This window comes from Anomaloglossus baeobatrachus, chromosome 3, assembly GCF_048569485.1.
Source record: "Anomaloglossus baeobatrachus isolate aAnoBae1 chromosome 3, aAnoBae1.hap1, whole genome shotgun sequence".
Taxonomy (NCBI): Eukaryota; Metazoa; Chordata; class Amphibia; order Anura; family Aromobatidae; genus Anomaloglossus; species Anomaloglossus baeobatrachus.
In genome coordinates this window covers 55094913-55109149 of record NC_134355.1, presented here as the reverse complement: position 1 = coordinate 55109149, position 14237 = coordinate 55094913, and the positions used below count along the sequence as shown (strand labels likewise).

Genomic DNA, 14237 nt, shown 5'->3' with positions numbered 1-14237 from the left:
TTAATGAGAAAACCAGCCGGTGTAAAGTTCATCTGTTTTCCCAAGTTACTGACGCACCTATTAACTGATTGAGATGTAAACGTATTAACTAGGGATGAGCAGACCCATGGAAGTTTGGGTTGACCAGGTTCGACCGGACTGTAATTAATAATTCGGTGCGGGACCTAGACTTTGCTCGAACTTGACCCAGGACCCCATATAAGTGAATAAGAACCCAAACTTCTATAAAATTACATTAAAATGGTCATACTAAAAGCTAGGGGATTGCAAAAGGGAGCAAAATGGGGACAATTGCCCTGCAAACAAATGTGGATAGAGAATAAATAAATTAAAAAAATTACGTGGGGTCCTGCCTATTTTTGATATCCAGACAAGGTAAAGCAGACAGCTGGAGGCTGGTATTATCTGGTTGGGAAGGCCCATGGTGATTTGGTCTTTCCCAGCCTAAAAATAGCAGCCCGGAGCCACTTTGCCAGAATCTTTGCAATTGTCCTTGTGCAGTGGCAATGAGGGTAATGCTTTTGGGATTGATGTCAGCTGTGAATTGACAGCTGGCATCAAGCCCAGGGATCTGTAATGGAGAGGTGTCTATCAGACATCCCCATTACTAACCTAGCAAGTTTACAGCTAAAAAAACACACTGGAAAAAAAATAGTTTATTTGAAAGAAAGACTTTCCCGTACTCCCTCATTCACCAATTTATTAATTTAAAAGAAATCCTCAGTTCTGATGTAATCCAATGGTGTAATGTCCCACGATGCCCATCAGATACCTATGGCGCCTTGTTCTCAGAACTAAGCTCACATAAAAGGCAGGGACACGACGTAACATGTCATGAAGGGGTTACTGAAGCTACCAGTGTATTAAAGAAACCGACTCTACAATGCATCAGTGCATCAATCAACTTTAAAATTAATGTTGTTGTTGGCAAAACCCTTTAAGTACTATCTGATTATAACCAGCAGTTGCTTATTCTCATAGCACCATGAATAGTCAGGTGTCGCTTGTGCCGAATAGAAAATATGGTCCTGGGGGATGCAGAGTGGGAGTGGGCATGTTTTTAATACGAAAGGTGCTTGCTGCTGTAGTTAATAATGGGAGCTTGCTTGGCCAAGACTACACAGTGTGCAGAATTATTAGACAAGTTGTATTTTAGAGGATTTTTTTTTTATTGATCAACAACTATGTTCTCAATCAACCCAAAAGATTCATAAATATCGAACCTTAAAATTTTTGGAAGTTGGAGTGGGGTTTATTAGATTTGGCTATCTTAGGAAGATATCTGTTTGTGCAGGTAACTATTACTGTGCAGAATTATTAGACAACTTAATAAAAACCAAATATATTCCCATCTCACTTGTTTATTTTCACCAGGTAAACCCATATAACTGCACAAAATTTAGAAATAAACATTTCTGATATGCAAAAACAAAACCCCAAAAAATTAGTGACCAATATAGCCACCTTTCTTTATGATGACACTCAGCAGCCTACCATCCATAGATTCTCTCAGTTGCTTGATCTGTTTACGATCAACATTACGCGCAGCAGCTACCACAGCCTCCAGACACTGTTCCAAGAGGTGTACTGTTTTCCCTCCCTGTAGATCTCACATTTTATGAGGGACCACAGGTTCTCTATGGGGTTCAGATCAGGTGAACAAGGGGGCCATGTCATTATTTTTTTCCTTTTTTATACCTTTACTGGCCAGCCACGCTTGTACTGTTACTACCTGTTTTCTTTAAAACCTTTAATGACATATCTACTGTTATTTAATTAATGTTACTCAATGTATATACGTTCATGCTTGTCCTTTTCTGCCATCTACTGGTCAGACCATTCTGTAACCCTGGTTATTTTTGGTCCAGCCTGTGGGAGTGTTTTCAGGACTACATGTGACCTCACATCCTGACTCCAAGTTACTTTCACATTTAGTCAGTGCATTGTGAGGAGCACATCTCTGTCCTTTTGGGCCTCAGAAAGGAAACGTTTTTGTCCAGTAGCGTTCTAAGACAATCACACAAGACTACCACAGTTACAGCCAATTGATCACTATACTGCATGTTTTCGTTCATGGAGGAAAAAATAAACCACCGTTGCTTAACCTCAGCGTGTGTACATTTGAATCCATCCGCACTGGAGCGCTCTGGTCATGTCTGCCTCACCTAGTGGAAACAAAGGTAAGACTTCTCACACCTCTACCCAACTACCTGCCTTCAATCGCCTCTATGTGGAGACAGAACAACGCTGTGGAGTAGTTGGATGCATGTGATGGAGAATTGTCCTGCATGAAAATCATGTTTTTCTTGAATGATACCGACTTCTTCCTCTACCACTGCTTGAAGAAGTTGTCTTCCAGAAACTGGCAGTAGGTCTGGGAGTTGAGCTTCACTCTATCCTCAACCCGAAAAGGTGCCATCTTTGATGATACCAGCCCATACCAGTACCCCACCTCCATCTTGCTGGCGTCTGAGTCAGAGTGGGGCTCTCTGCCCTTTACTGATCCAGCCTCTGGCTCTTCCATCTGGCCCATCAAGAGTCACTCTCATTTCATCAGTCCATAAAACCTTTGAAAAATCAGTCTTAAGATATTTCTTGGCCCAGTCTTGACATTTTATCTTATGTTTCTTGTTCAAAGGTGGTGGTTTTTCAGCCTTCCTTACCTTGGCCATGTCCCTGAGTATGGCACACCTTGTGCTTTTTGATACTCCAGTAACGTTGCAGCTCTGAAATATAGCCAAATTGGTGGCAAATGGCATCTTGACAGCTTCACGCTTAATTTTCCTCAATTCATGGACAGTGATTTTGCTCCTTATTTGCCCAAAACACTTCTTGCAACCCTGTTGGCTATTTGCCATGCAACGCTTGATTGTTTGGTGATCACGCTTCAAAAGTTTCACAATATCAAGACTGCTGCATCCCTCTGCAAGACATCTCACTCTTTTGGACTTTTCAGAGCCCGTCATCTCTCTTCTGACCCATTTTGCCAAAGGAAAGGAAGTTGCCTAATAATTAAGCACACCTTATATAGGGTGTTGATGTCATTACACCACACCCCTCCTCATTACAGAGATGCACATCACCTGATTTACTTAATTGGTAGTTGGCTCTCAACCCTATACAGCTTGGAGTAGGACAACATGTATAAAAATTATCATGTAATCAAAATACTCAATTGCCTAATAATTCTGCACACAGTGTACAGTATGGACCCCACCATAGAGCTTATCACTGCTGGGCTTCTAAATTATGGAGGTAGTGCCTAGACTTGCCCTAATAACAACAGGGCATTGGATTTTCACAGATTACATATATTCACTTACCAATATTTCTTTCTCTACATCAGGATTGAGGAAATTTAAGTCCGGCTGCTCTTTTCTGAACTGGTGCAGGTAGCATTGCTTCCTTTCACCATCATATTCCCAGGCAGAGTTTCCATATACGCTCACCTAAAATGGAACAGATTAAGGTCTATGCAAAAAAGTGATGCACTATTAATAGATACTGTTTTATGGATTGAATACTACTCCAACTAGTAATTAAAAAACCTCAATGTGTCACCAAATGAAGCTTCAGGCAGGAATTTTGTATCTGATCCACTAATATTGAATATGTAGTCTTAATCCCTTTACCTGTGGCCGATTTTACATGAAACCATGAAATCAAACCATAAGTTTTACCATATAGTGTATTGGAAAATGAGAAAAAAAAATTCCAAGTGAGGAAAAATTGCAAAAAACGTACGATTGCATGACAGTTTTTAGTATATTTTATTCACTGTGTTCACAATATAGTAAAACTGATGTGTTGGTGTGATGCCACAGGTTGGTATGAGTTCATAGACACCAAGCATGTATAGGTTTAAGGGGTTAAAAAAAAAAATCAGAAGTTTGTCCAAAAAATGTGGCACTCTTTCTGTGCCATTTTCCGCGACTCGTAGTGTTCTCATTTGTCGGGATCTATGGCTCAATGATGCTTATTTTTTGCATCTCAAGCTGAAGTTTTTACTGGTACTATTTTTACGCAGATGCTATGTTTTCATGGCTTGTTATAGTATTTTGCACAAACGTTGTGGCAACCAAAAAACGTAATTTCGGCGTTTGGTATTTTATTGCCGCTATGCCATTTACCAATCAGATTAATTGATTTTATATTTTGAAAGATCAGGCATTTCTGAACACGGCGATACCAAATGTGTGAATATATTATATATATATATATATATATATATACATATATATACACATACACAGTATATATATATATATATATATATATATATATATATAATGGAATTATTTTTTTTAACCCTTTCATTTTCAATGGGGCAAATAAGGGGTGATTTGAACTTTTATTTTTTTAATTTTTTAACACTTATTTACTTTTTTTTATATTTTACTAGTCCCCCTAGGAGACAATCGCTCATTTATTTCGGTTGATCACAGCTACACAGCTGAGATCACAAGAAATGCTCATGTCTTGTAACAGGCAGCACTCGGCCGGCTGTTACAGGAAGTGAGTCATGTGAGATACAGGAGTCATCGCATGACCCTATGCTACCATAGCAACCATCGGCTCATAATGATCACGTCATGGCACTACCGATGAAGCCGGGTTAGTGCACATTTACCGCAGCAGGCATTTAAATTGCGCTGTCACATTTTGACAGCGTGATTTAAAGGGTTAACAGATGCAGGTGGATCGCCGATCCACATGCATCTGCGAGGTACACGTCTGCTCTTCAAGTCAGCAGACATGTGCAGGGATCGCTGCAGGCTCACCGCAGCAGCCGGCAGTGATTACCCAGACATGACTTATGACTAACCAGTATGGCCCGCGGTCGTTAAGGGGATAAACTCTATTCAGTACCAAAACCACATTGTTAGCACAAAATAACTGTTCAAACCAAGCACAGATGCTGGGGCACCCTTGGCATGGCCAAAACTGTACACATACATATCTACTTGTTTTCCATCTACCTCTTCCTTGACTGGCAGCTCTGGCTTTACATGAGGCAAAGAAAGCTGGAGATTGATGGAAAAAAAGTAGGTGGGAAGGTGCATTGAAGTTTTTGGCCACACCAAAGGTGCATCGGGTACCTGTGCTTGGTTTAAAAGGTAATTTTGTGTTGAGAAACTCCCTGTAATTTCAGAAGTGCCTAATGGATGTGGACCACATTACCTCATATAAAAAAATCTGCAAAGACCGACCATCTACAAATACTAAATGTCGGCAACATCTAAACCCTACATAGATGTACTGTATGTGAAAAATTTTGGTGAAACATACCCAGTTATTGGGAGGGATAACCTCGGCTCCATTAAGTTGACAGTCACGCCAAATATAGTAATCAATGTATTTCTCAGTTCTATTTCTGCTTAACTTGAACCAGTTGTGTTCATTGCTGGTGTGATTTGGGATTAAATCAATGATTAGTTTTATTCCTAGTGGATAAGAAGACAAAGTGAGGGCTTAGATATAAGTATATCAGGGTTCAAGAAATATCAATGGAACAAGTTGATAAATCACCTGCTATTACCTTTGTCGTGGAGAGCAGCAAGTAGGTTCTCAAAATCACTCATGGTCCCAAAACTGCGGTCAACAGAGCGGAAGTCATCAACAGCATATCGGTAGTCTTTCAGCGTGGACTGATAAAAAGGAGCAACCCAAACAGTGCTCACATCCAGATACACAAAGTGATCTATCTTTTCCTGGACTCCTAAAAAATGTTAAAGCCAACCGGATGTTATGAATATTCTTCAGATGGCAAAAAAAATAGACAAGAAGAAAAGAGTGCTCATAAGAAAGTAAGTGGTGAGAGGGGGAAAGGTGGAAAATATGACAGAACGTAAATTTAGTTGATTTCACTGTAAAAATTAGAGGCTTAACATATACCAAGACTGTATTTTTTCTGAATAAATAATTATTTCTCTGATAGACTGGAGATCCATTGAGCCAACCAAGTAAAATATTTGGGCCACCCTCCATCTTTAGAAATATAAAAAAATGTTCCAGCTCTCGAGGAAAAAACATACAATTTATTTAGTCAAACTTTAAAATTCTAACACAATATAGGTAAAACCAACGAGTTTCAAACACAAGAATCATTCTAACTCATGCTTACCACAACAAAGAACGCTTGTTGCGCCCAAACCATGTTGGATTTTACCTTTATAGTCTTGGCCAAATTATAGAATTTTAAACAAGTTTGACTAAATAAATTGGATGTTTTATTCCTGAGAGCTGGGACATTTTATGTTTTTATTGTTGAAGATACAAGATCACGTTCCGCTACACTCAGGATTGCATCCTGTGTAGTGAAGGTGAGCTTGGAACACCCTCCAGCTTTACCTCCAATCTTTTTTTTATTGTCAGTACACAAAGAGGATATTTCACTAATAAAATCTATTTGGTTAAATGTGGATTATGCCACCTCTGTGGTGAGTGTCTCAATGTAACCTTGAAATGGAAATAAAGTTGTCTTCTGATGGATCTTTGAAGTCCATAGTTGTGTTAGAGACTAGGGTCTCTGGGTGTTCCTCTGGTGTTCTGGTAGATCCATCCAACGTTGGTACCCTCTAACTTAGTGATATCAGCCACATGGTGCTGTTGGTATTTATGTGTCAGAACATCACTTATAGAAGATAGTCCCACATGGGCTCTTGCTAGTTGTCCTCACCATGGAGTACTTGTTGCAAACTCGACAGGTATTTTATATGGATGCAAACCACCTTACAAAACCTTACTTGTGGTCCATTAACATACACCTTCCTTATATTTTTGTTTTGTGCCTTTCACGACATTCAGGGTTCAAGAAATATCAATGGAACAAGTTGATAAATCACCTGCTATTACCTTTGTCATGGAGAGGAGCAAGTAGGTTCTCAAAATTACTCACGGTCCCAAAACTGGGGTCAACGGAGCCGAAGTCATCGACAGGTTGTGTTTAAGATATTTCTTCAGGTTTGTAAACGTGTTTGTCACCTTTAGGGCAACTACACAAGTGTTAGTAACTGCGGTTAGCTTGTGCAAGTTACCTCTAATTGGAGGTTGCATCTATAGTTGTACCTTGAAGCAATGACAAGTCCAGGGACAGCCTGGCAGTTTAGAAGTAAGGCGCATACGCTACCAGCGGCCACTAACTGATGAGCCAAAGCGTGGAAGTTCGTTTTTGCTAGTTCAACTGGACTTTATCTAAAGTTCTGTTTGAGACCCGGACTTGACCTGAACCCCAATGGAAGTCATTAATTGGTCAGTTCGGGTCTCCACTCAAATGCAGGCAACCATAAACAGATAACGTCCGTTTTATTTGTTTGATGCACCCTACATCTGATCACTGATGCTACCCCAGTGTGAACCGTTCAAAAGCTGCAAGCTGCTCAAATGGGGCTGAGCACTGAGCGTACCTGACCACAGTGATGCTCGCGCGAGTCGTTTGCATACATATATCTGAGCGCCGAACCCGAACACTGTTTATTTATTGTAAAGTCTGTGTTTGGTAGAAACACTGAACACCAAACTTTACGTTCGCTCATCTCTAAACTTGTCAAGTTTTTACAAAAAAGTTTGATTTTGCTTATTCAACCTCAACTTTAGCCTGACAAGCCAATAACACTTCTTGGTGAAATGCTTTTATGAGACTTTGCTGGATTAATATGTGACCTTTTACAAGGTCAAAGATCAAAAATAGGGCTTCCATTGCCCTAGTCAACAGGTTTTAGTAAAGATTCTTTCCAATTCCAAAAAAAAATATTTTTTTTTTGTTTAAAGAAATGTGCCATAAAGCCAAGCTGTTTATACACCCTACAATGGCCATAAAACCACTAAAATGATTGTCCACAACTCAGGGCTCAAGTAGAAGGTCTCATTTTGGCTCACCTATTCTGTTAATGTATTAAGGCCACTTTACACACAGCGACATCGCTAGCGATGTCGCTGGTGAAAGCACCCGCTCTCGTCGTTTGTGCATCACGGGCAAATCGCTGCCCGTGGCGCACAATATAGTTCGGAGCCGTCACACGGACTTACCTGCCTAGCGACGTCGCTGTGGCCGGCGAACCGCCTCATTTCTAAGGGGGCGGTTTGTGCGGCGTCACAGCGACGTCTCTAAGCGGCTGCCCAATAGAAGCGGAGGGGCGGAGATGAGCGGGTGGAACATCCCGCCCACCTCCTTCCTTCCTCATTGCCGGTAGCCGCAGTTACGGTGATGTTCCTCGTTCCTGCGGTGTCACACATAGCGATGTGTGCTGCCGCAGGAACGAAGAACAACCTGCGTCCTGCAACACCAACGATAATTGGGAATAGAACAACGTGTCAACGATCATACAGTAAGGTGAGTATTTTTGATCATTAATGGTCGTTCGTGCGTTTCACACGTAACGACGTCACTAACGAGGCCGGATGTGCGTCACGAATTCCGTGACCCCAACGACATCTCGTTAGTGATGTCGTTGCGTGTAGAGCGGCCTTTACACTTACATGTTGGCCAGATCTCCATGGGATAGGAAAGCTCGACCCTGGATATCAACTGATATTTCTTTTTTCTGTTTTGTTGTTGTTTTTTTGTAACTTTTTTGTTAATGAAAATGTCTACATGATTCTAAGTCATTATATTTCTATTACCCAAACCATTGTGTCATTATGTTCTTACCTTCCAGTCCGTCCTTTCTCAATGATGTTTTCAACTTATTAAATGACCATAAATGAGCAAAGGATATATATCTTTTTAGTATATAATACAGCAATATGGGAACATTTTTCATCATTATCTTGATACATAATTGGTTTTTTTTTAAGGACAAGGCAAAAAAAGGATAATATTGTCAATTATTTGAGAAGGTAATCCTAGAGAAAGTATTTTAGCCAGAAATTACCAATCATAAAATAATAAAATAAACACAAATGCTGCAGTGTTTTCATGCGGTATCTAATTGTGTGCACTATGTGGCCACTCACTGTACTTTACTGCACTTATTCAATGGGATTATGTAGTAGCAGGGTTGAAGTACAGCGGTAATTCATTGTCAATGATCATCAGGGGACAAGGTTTCTGTTTGATAATATACCAGTTTTATAGCAGGGCAAGCACAAAAGTCCAAATTCTAAAAACATTGTTTAAAATAAATTAGAAGACCTCAGATTTGCAGAGCAGATTGATTTATATTGTTGAGGAAAGGATTCTGAATAACTTGTATGTGAATCGTTTAAATCTAAGCTCTTTTATTTTTTTATTAGAGTCCAGAGGGCGGTCCTAATCGGTGACTGATTGCTATGCATACTCATGTAGGGAAGGTGGGCAAATATTATGTAACTCCACCCACTGGACTCTTAAAGGGAACCTGTCAGGTGCAATATGCACCCAGAACTATGAGCAGTTCTGAGTGTATATTACTAATCTCTGCCTATCCATCCCTGTATACAGTAGCATATATAAAGGGAATTTTAGAAAAAGTGTTTCTAAAGATTCTTATGATATACTAATGAGCGCAGGGACTGGTCGTGAGGGCATTACTTCACCTACCTAGTGTGACCTCTTAGCTTGTTAGACAAAACAATCACTGATCTAAGGAAGACCAGACAGAGAAAACACTGCTGTCAGCCAGCAAAGGCGCTCAACACAGTGAAATCCTAGGTGCATTGCCCCCTGGGAAGTTTGCAAATCAAAAAAGGTCCGTGGAGCCTCTGTTAGGAGTCTCGACACAGAAAATATTGGACCTTTTTTGATTTACATACTTCCCAGGGGGCAATGCACCTAGGATTTCACTGTGTTGAGCGCCTTTGCTGGCTGCCGGCAGTGTTTTCTCTGGCTGGTCTCCCCGAGATCAGTGATTGTTTTGTCTTGCTGGTCTACTAGGCATTGCTCCCACCTAGCCAGAATCCTACTCCACACTGATGAGGGGCAATACCCCGAAACAGCTGTCTGTGGATTGATACCTGGCCTTGGTATTTCCCTTGTCATATCTTTAAATTCGTCAAAGAGTTGGATATTGACTGAAAGGGCCACTTAATATGGTGGCTATGGTGGTCTCCTTAAAAAGAGCCACTCCTTGGCTAGGTCCTTCCCGGAGGAATATCTGGCTTTTTTCTGTGTCGAGACTCCTAACAGACACTCCACGGACCTTTTTTTATTTGCACTCTTAGCTTGTTAGCACACCCACAGGGACGTGTTAACATGCTATTCAATGCCAGTGTCATCAGTGGTGATGCGTGTACCTGTATCCATTGTTACCACCTCAGTCAGATGCCAGGTTTAGGCTCAGTGTGAATGGTGAGTAGTCCCCAGCACTTCCGGTCAGGCACACTAAACCACTCTGAAGCTAGGACGCGTACACCCGGCTTCATAGTGTACATGACCAGAAGTGCCAGGCATTCTGATCATGTGCACTTAGCCTAAGCTGAAGTCATCAGCGGTGACAACGGACACAGGTACGCACGTCACCACTGATGGCGCTGGGCAATGAACAGCATATTAGCACGCCCTTGTGGGTGTGCTAACATGCAAGGAGGGCAGAATGAGCGCAGGAACTAACACCCTTCCGATTAGTCCCTGTCCTCATTAGCATATCATAAAGGATCTTTAGAAATACTTTTTCTAAAGATCTTTTTATCTATGCTACTAAATACAGCTCGTGGTTCTGGGTGCATGTTGCACCTGACAGGTTCCCTTTAAAGTCAGAATAATAAGGATTTCAATCAATAAAATACAAGATCTATGGAATCTTTTTATGCATATCTATATGAATCTGCTCAGTTCCTCCAGCTCTATAGCATGATGTAGGTAGATTGTATATAATGTCGTGGTAAATATTACATTCATATGGCATCTAAATAGGAAAGGGTTCTTTACAGTTAAGGGGGCTTTACACGCTACAATATCGTTAATGTTTTATCGTCGGGGTCACGTTGTTAGTGACGCACATCCGGCGTCATTAACGATATCGCAGCGTGTGACACTTACCAGCGACCTTAAGAGACCTCAAAAATGGTGAAAATCGTTCACCATGGAGAGGTCATCCCAAAACCATAAATCGGTAATGGTTGATTATCGATGTGGTTCGTCGCTCCTGCGGCAGCACACATCGCTGTGTGTGACACCGCAGGAGCGAGCAACGTCTCCTTACCTGCCGCTGGCCGCAATGCGAAAGGAAGGAGGTGGGAGGGATGTTATGTCCCGCTCATCTCCGCCCCTCCGCTTTGATTGGCCGGCTGCTTAGTGACGTCGCGGTGACGTCGCTGTAATGCCGAATGTCCCTCCCCCTTGAGGGAGGGATTGTTCGGCAGTCACAGCGACGCCGCAGACCAGGTAAGTGCGTGTGACGCTGCCGTAGCGATAATGTTTGCTGCAGCAGCGATCACACGAAATCGCATGCACGACAGGGGCGGGTGCTTTTGCGTACGATATCGCTAGCAATTGCTAGCAATATCGTAGCGTGTAAAGCCACTTTAGAGCAGTCAGACTGTGGAATACCCAACTACAAAAGGTAGTAATGGCAAGCATTTAAAAAAGCGATAGATGCTTTTCTCCCAATAAATGTTATAAATAATCTAGCCATAGAGAGGTAGAAACATTGCTCATAAGGGAGAAAATAATGTCTTACTAATTCCAATAAATGCTCTGTCTACTGAATATTTCTGTATGCAATTTTGATTAATTAAATGTAGAAACTTGGCACTCAAGATCAATGTTAATAGTGTTTTTTATTGGGAAGAACTTGTAGGACTAGCACAAGCACAGATGTTTCGGTGAAAAGATCTTCATCAGTGTATGTGCACAGGTTACTCAGAAAAAGTATAGTGGCGTGGTGAGCGGCGTAGCTGGGTGTGACGCAGTGTCCACCACTGTCTATGTAGACACCGCGTCATACCCAGCTACGCCGCTCCCCACGCCATCATACTTTCTGAGGACCCTCTGCACTCAAACTGATGAAGGTCTTTTGACCGAAACATCTGTGCTTGTCCTACAAGTTCTTCACAATAAAAACCGCTATTCACATTGATCTTGAGGGCCAAGTTTCTACATGTGTATCAATTCTCTAAATGTTGATTAATGGCTATATACTCCTGTAGCCGGATTCAGGGTATTCTTATCTAATTGGCATATATAGTTTGTATTATTTATCTATAGTTGATTGACCCCATTTTCTTAGGGTATTCTATATGTACCTTATACTTATCTCAACTTGTGTTGTGGTGCCATTCATTGGATGACTCACATTTTATCTGTGACTTCTATTCCTTTTTTCCATTTACTATATATTTTCCATACACTTGGTTCCATGTGCACTAATTTTTCTGTAGGTGTATGTTGTTCGTTAATGGAGCAAATGTTCATTTTCCCAATCATAAAAAAAATTCTACCCTAGCAAACTCATACCATGAAATTATCTCCAGAAGTCGGAAACATGCGTGTGGGTGACTGACTCGTGGGAAGGTTATTATGATTAGACTCAAATATTCTCATTCATTACCATCCGCCCTTTAGGAATTATGTTTTCCAGATTCTAGAGCACAAACTAATGAGAAATTAAAAATACCCTGTTCCCCGAAAAATAAGACCTATCCCAAAAGTAAGCCCTAAAATGATTTTACAGGATTTTTGGAGTATGCTTTAAATATAAGTCCTAGTTACAGTTGGGGCCAGCATTAGGGGGGGGGGGGGGTGCAATTTCTCAGGGACCACTCTCTTAGGGACTCCAATGCTTGCATTCGAAAGTTAAGATTGTTAAAGGACATTTGATGATTGATTGATTGATAGATAGATAGAAACACGTTACACGTAGGATTTGGAGAGTTATGGATTGCTGTCCATGGAAAGAAAATAAGACATCCCCTGAAAATAAGACCAAGCCCAGGGTTTCCAAAACTCCAGTCCTCATGGCCCCCAACAAGTCATGTTTTCAGGATTTCCTTACTATTGAACAGGTGATGGAATCGTTATCAAGGCATCACCTGTGCTATATTAAGGAAATCCTAAAAACATGACCTGTTGGAGGTCGTGAGGACTGGAGTTTGAGAACCACTGACCTAGCCCATCTTGAAAAGCAAAAAAATAATATAAGACCATGTCTTATTTTCGGAGAAACATGGTATATACACATTTTGAGATGAATAAAAAGAAATAACAAAACACATACCCTTAAGGTCACCAGAACCATCATTGTTACTGTCTCGGAAGGACTTTGGATACACTTGATAAATTGGACTTCTCTGCCACCAGTCAAGACACTTAGGCGAAAGGGCAATAATTGTGATGGTAGCTGCAATAATGGCCAGTGTTGCTATGATGATGAGCCAGAAGAGAATCTCTCGGGTAACTTTGTAGCATGTTTTATTTGAAAAATGTAGTAGAACCTCTTTGGGCATCCCCGCATATGGTTTCAAGGGGAACGGGTCTTCAGGAGAATCCAATTTAATCGCGAAGATCTGGTCTTCAGTCTTGCTACTTTTCCTGCTTCCTGATATTGCATGTTCATCACTCCCCTGATCAGCAACAAAACCATTGTTCTCCACTCCTGTCTTCTTCAATTCAACTGAATTTACCTCCTCAGTCATGGTCACCACTAAGCCGGTCTCTGATCCACAGACATGCAGCAGTGGCAATAATCAAAATGCAAAGTTTACCTGAGGTGTGCTAGAAAACCACTGCAAATTCCCTTTTAAATACCTGAGCTTAGGTCAAGGTACAGAAAGGCAGAATAATACAAAGTTCTGGTAATCATTGATGGACCACAGCTGCATAACGACCTGGATTATTGGGTGTCTGCAATCCCTCTGTAGAGTAGCGATGATAGGAGTAGCATTCGGTTGCTTATGGCAGCTCGATAACACACAGTGAAGTACAAGTCATTCTTGGCAGAGTGAACTCTCTGAGGAAGAACAATGGCTGCTTGATGCACAAAAATTCCTGATGAAGGTCACACAATGGCTCCATTCAAAAGATGGATTTGAATTTCAAATATTTTGATTATGAAAGTTACTCAGTCTTGTTTTACATGACTGCACAAAGGTACGAGAAGCCTATAGCCTACTATTAGGTGAAGTGCAGATTGCAACATTTTTTAGTTTCTACTTCATTACATTTTTGATTGTGAGCTAGGCTTGATTAAATCTGACCTAAAACATTTTGGTAAGTTGCAAAATTGTGTGACTTTTGTAATTATAACTCCAGTTTCGCCCAGCTGAGCCAAAATGGGCAGAGTTGTGGTGGGATGTAGCAGCATGTCTAGTTGATGACGAGC

At 41.1% G+C, this 14237-nt stretch overlaps 1 protein-coding gene across 1 annotated transcript in view; it reads right to left on the bottom strand.

Moving 5' to 3' along the window:
• SLC3A1 (solute carrier family 3 member 1) overlaps positions 1 to 13815 on the bottom strand; it is a 35932-nt gene extending 22117 nt beyond the window's left edge. The window contains exons 1-4 of the mRNA XM_075338021.1: positions 13134 to 13815; positions 5540 to 5719; positions 5290 to 5444; positions 3324 to 3449 (exon numbers count right to left, since the gene is read on the bottom strand). Of these exons, the coding sequence (XP_075194136.1) occupies positions 3324 to 3449; positions 5290 to 5444; positions 5540 to 5719; positions 13134 to 13551 (879 nt within the window). The 5' untranslated portion in view covers positions 13552 to 13815. The remainder of the gene's footprint in view (positions 1 to 3323; positions 3450 to 5289; positions 5445 to 5539; positions 5720 to 13133) is intronic.
• Positions 13816 to 14237: the final 422 nt, after the last annotated feature.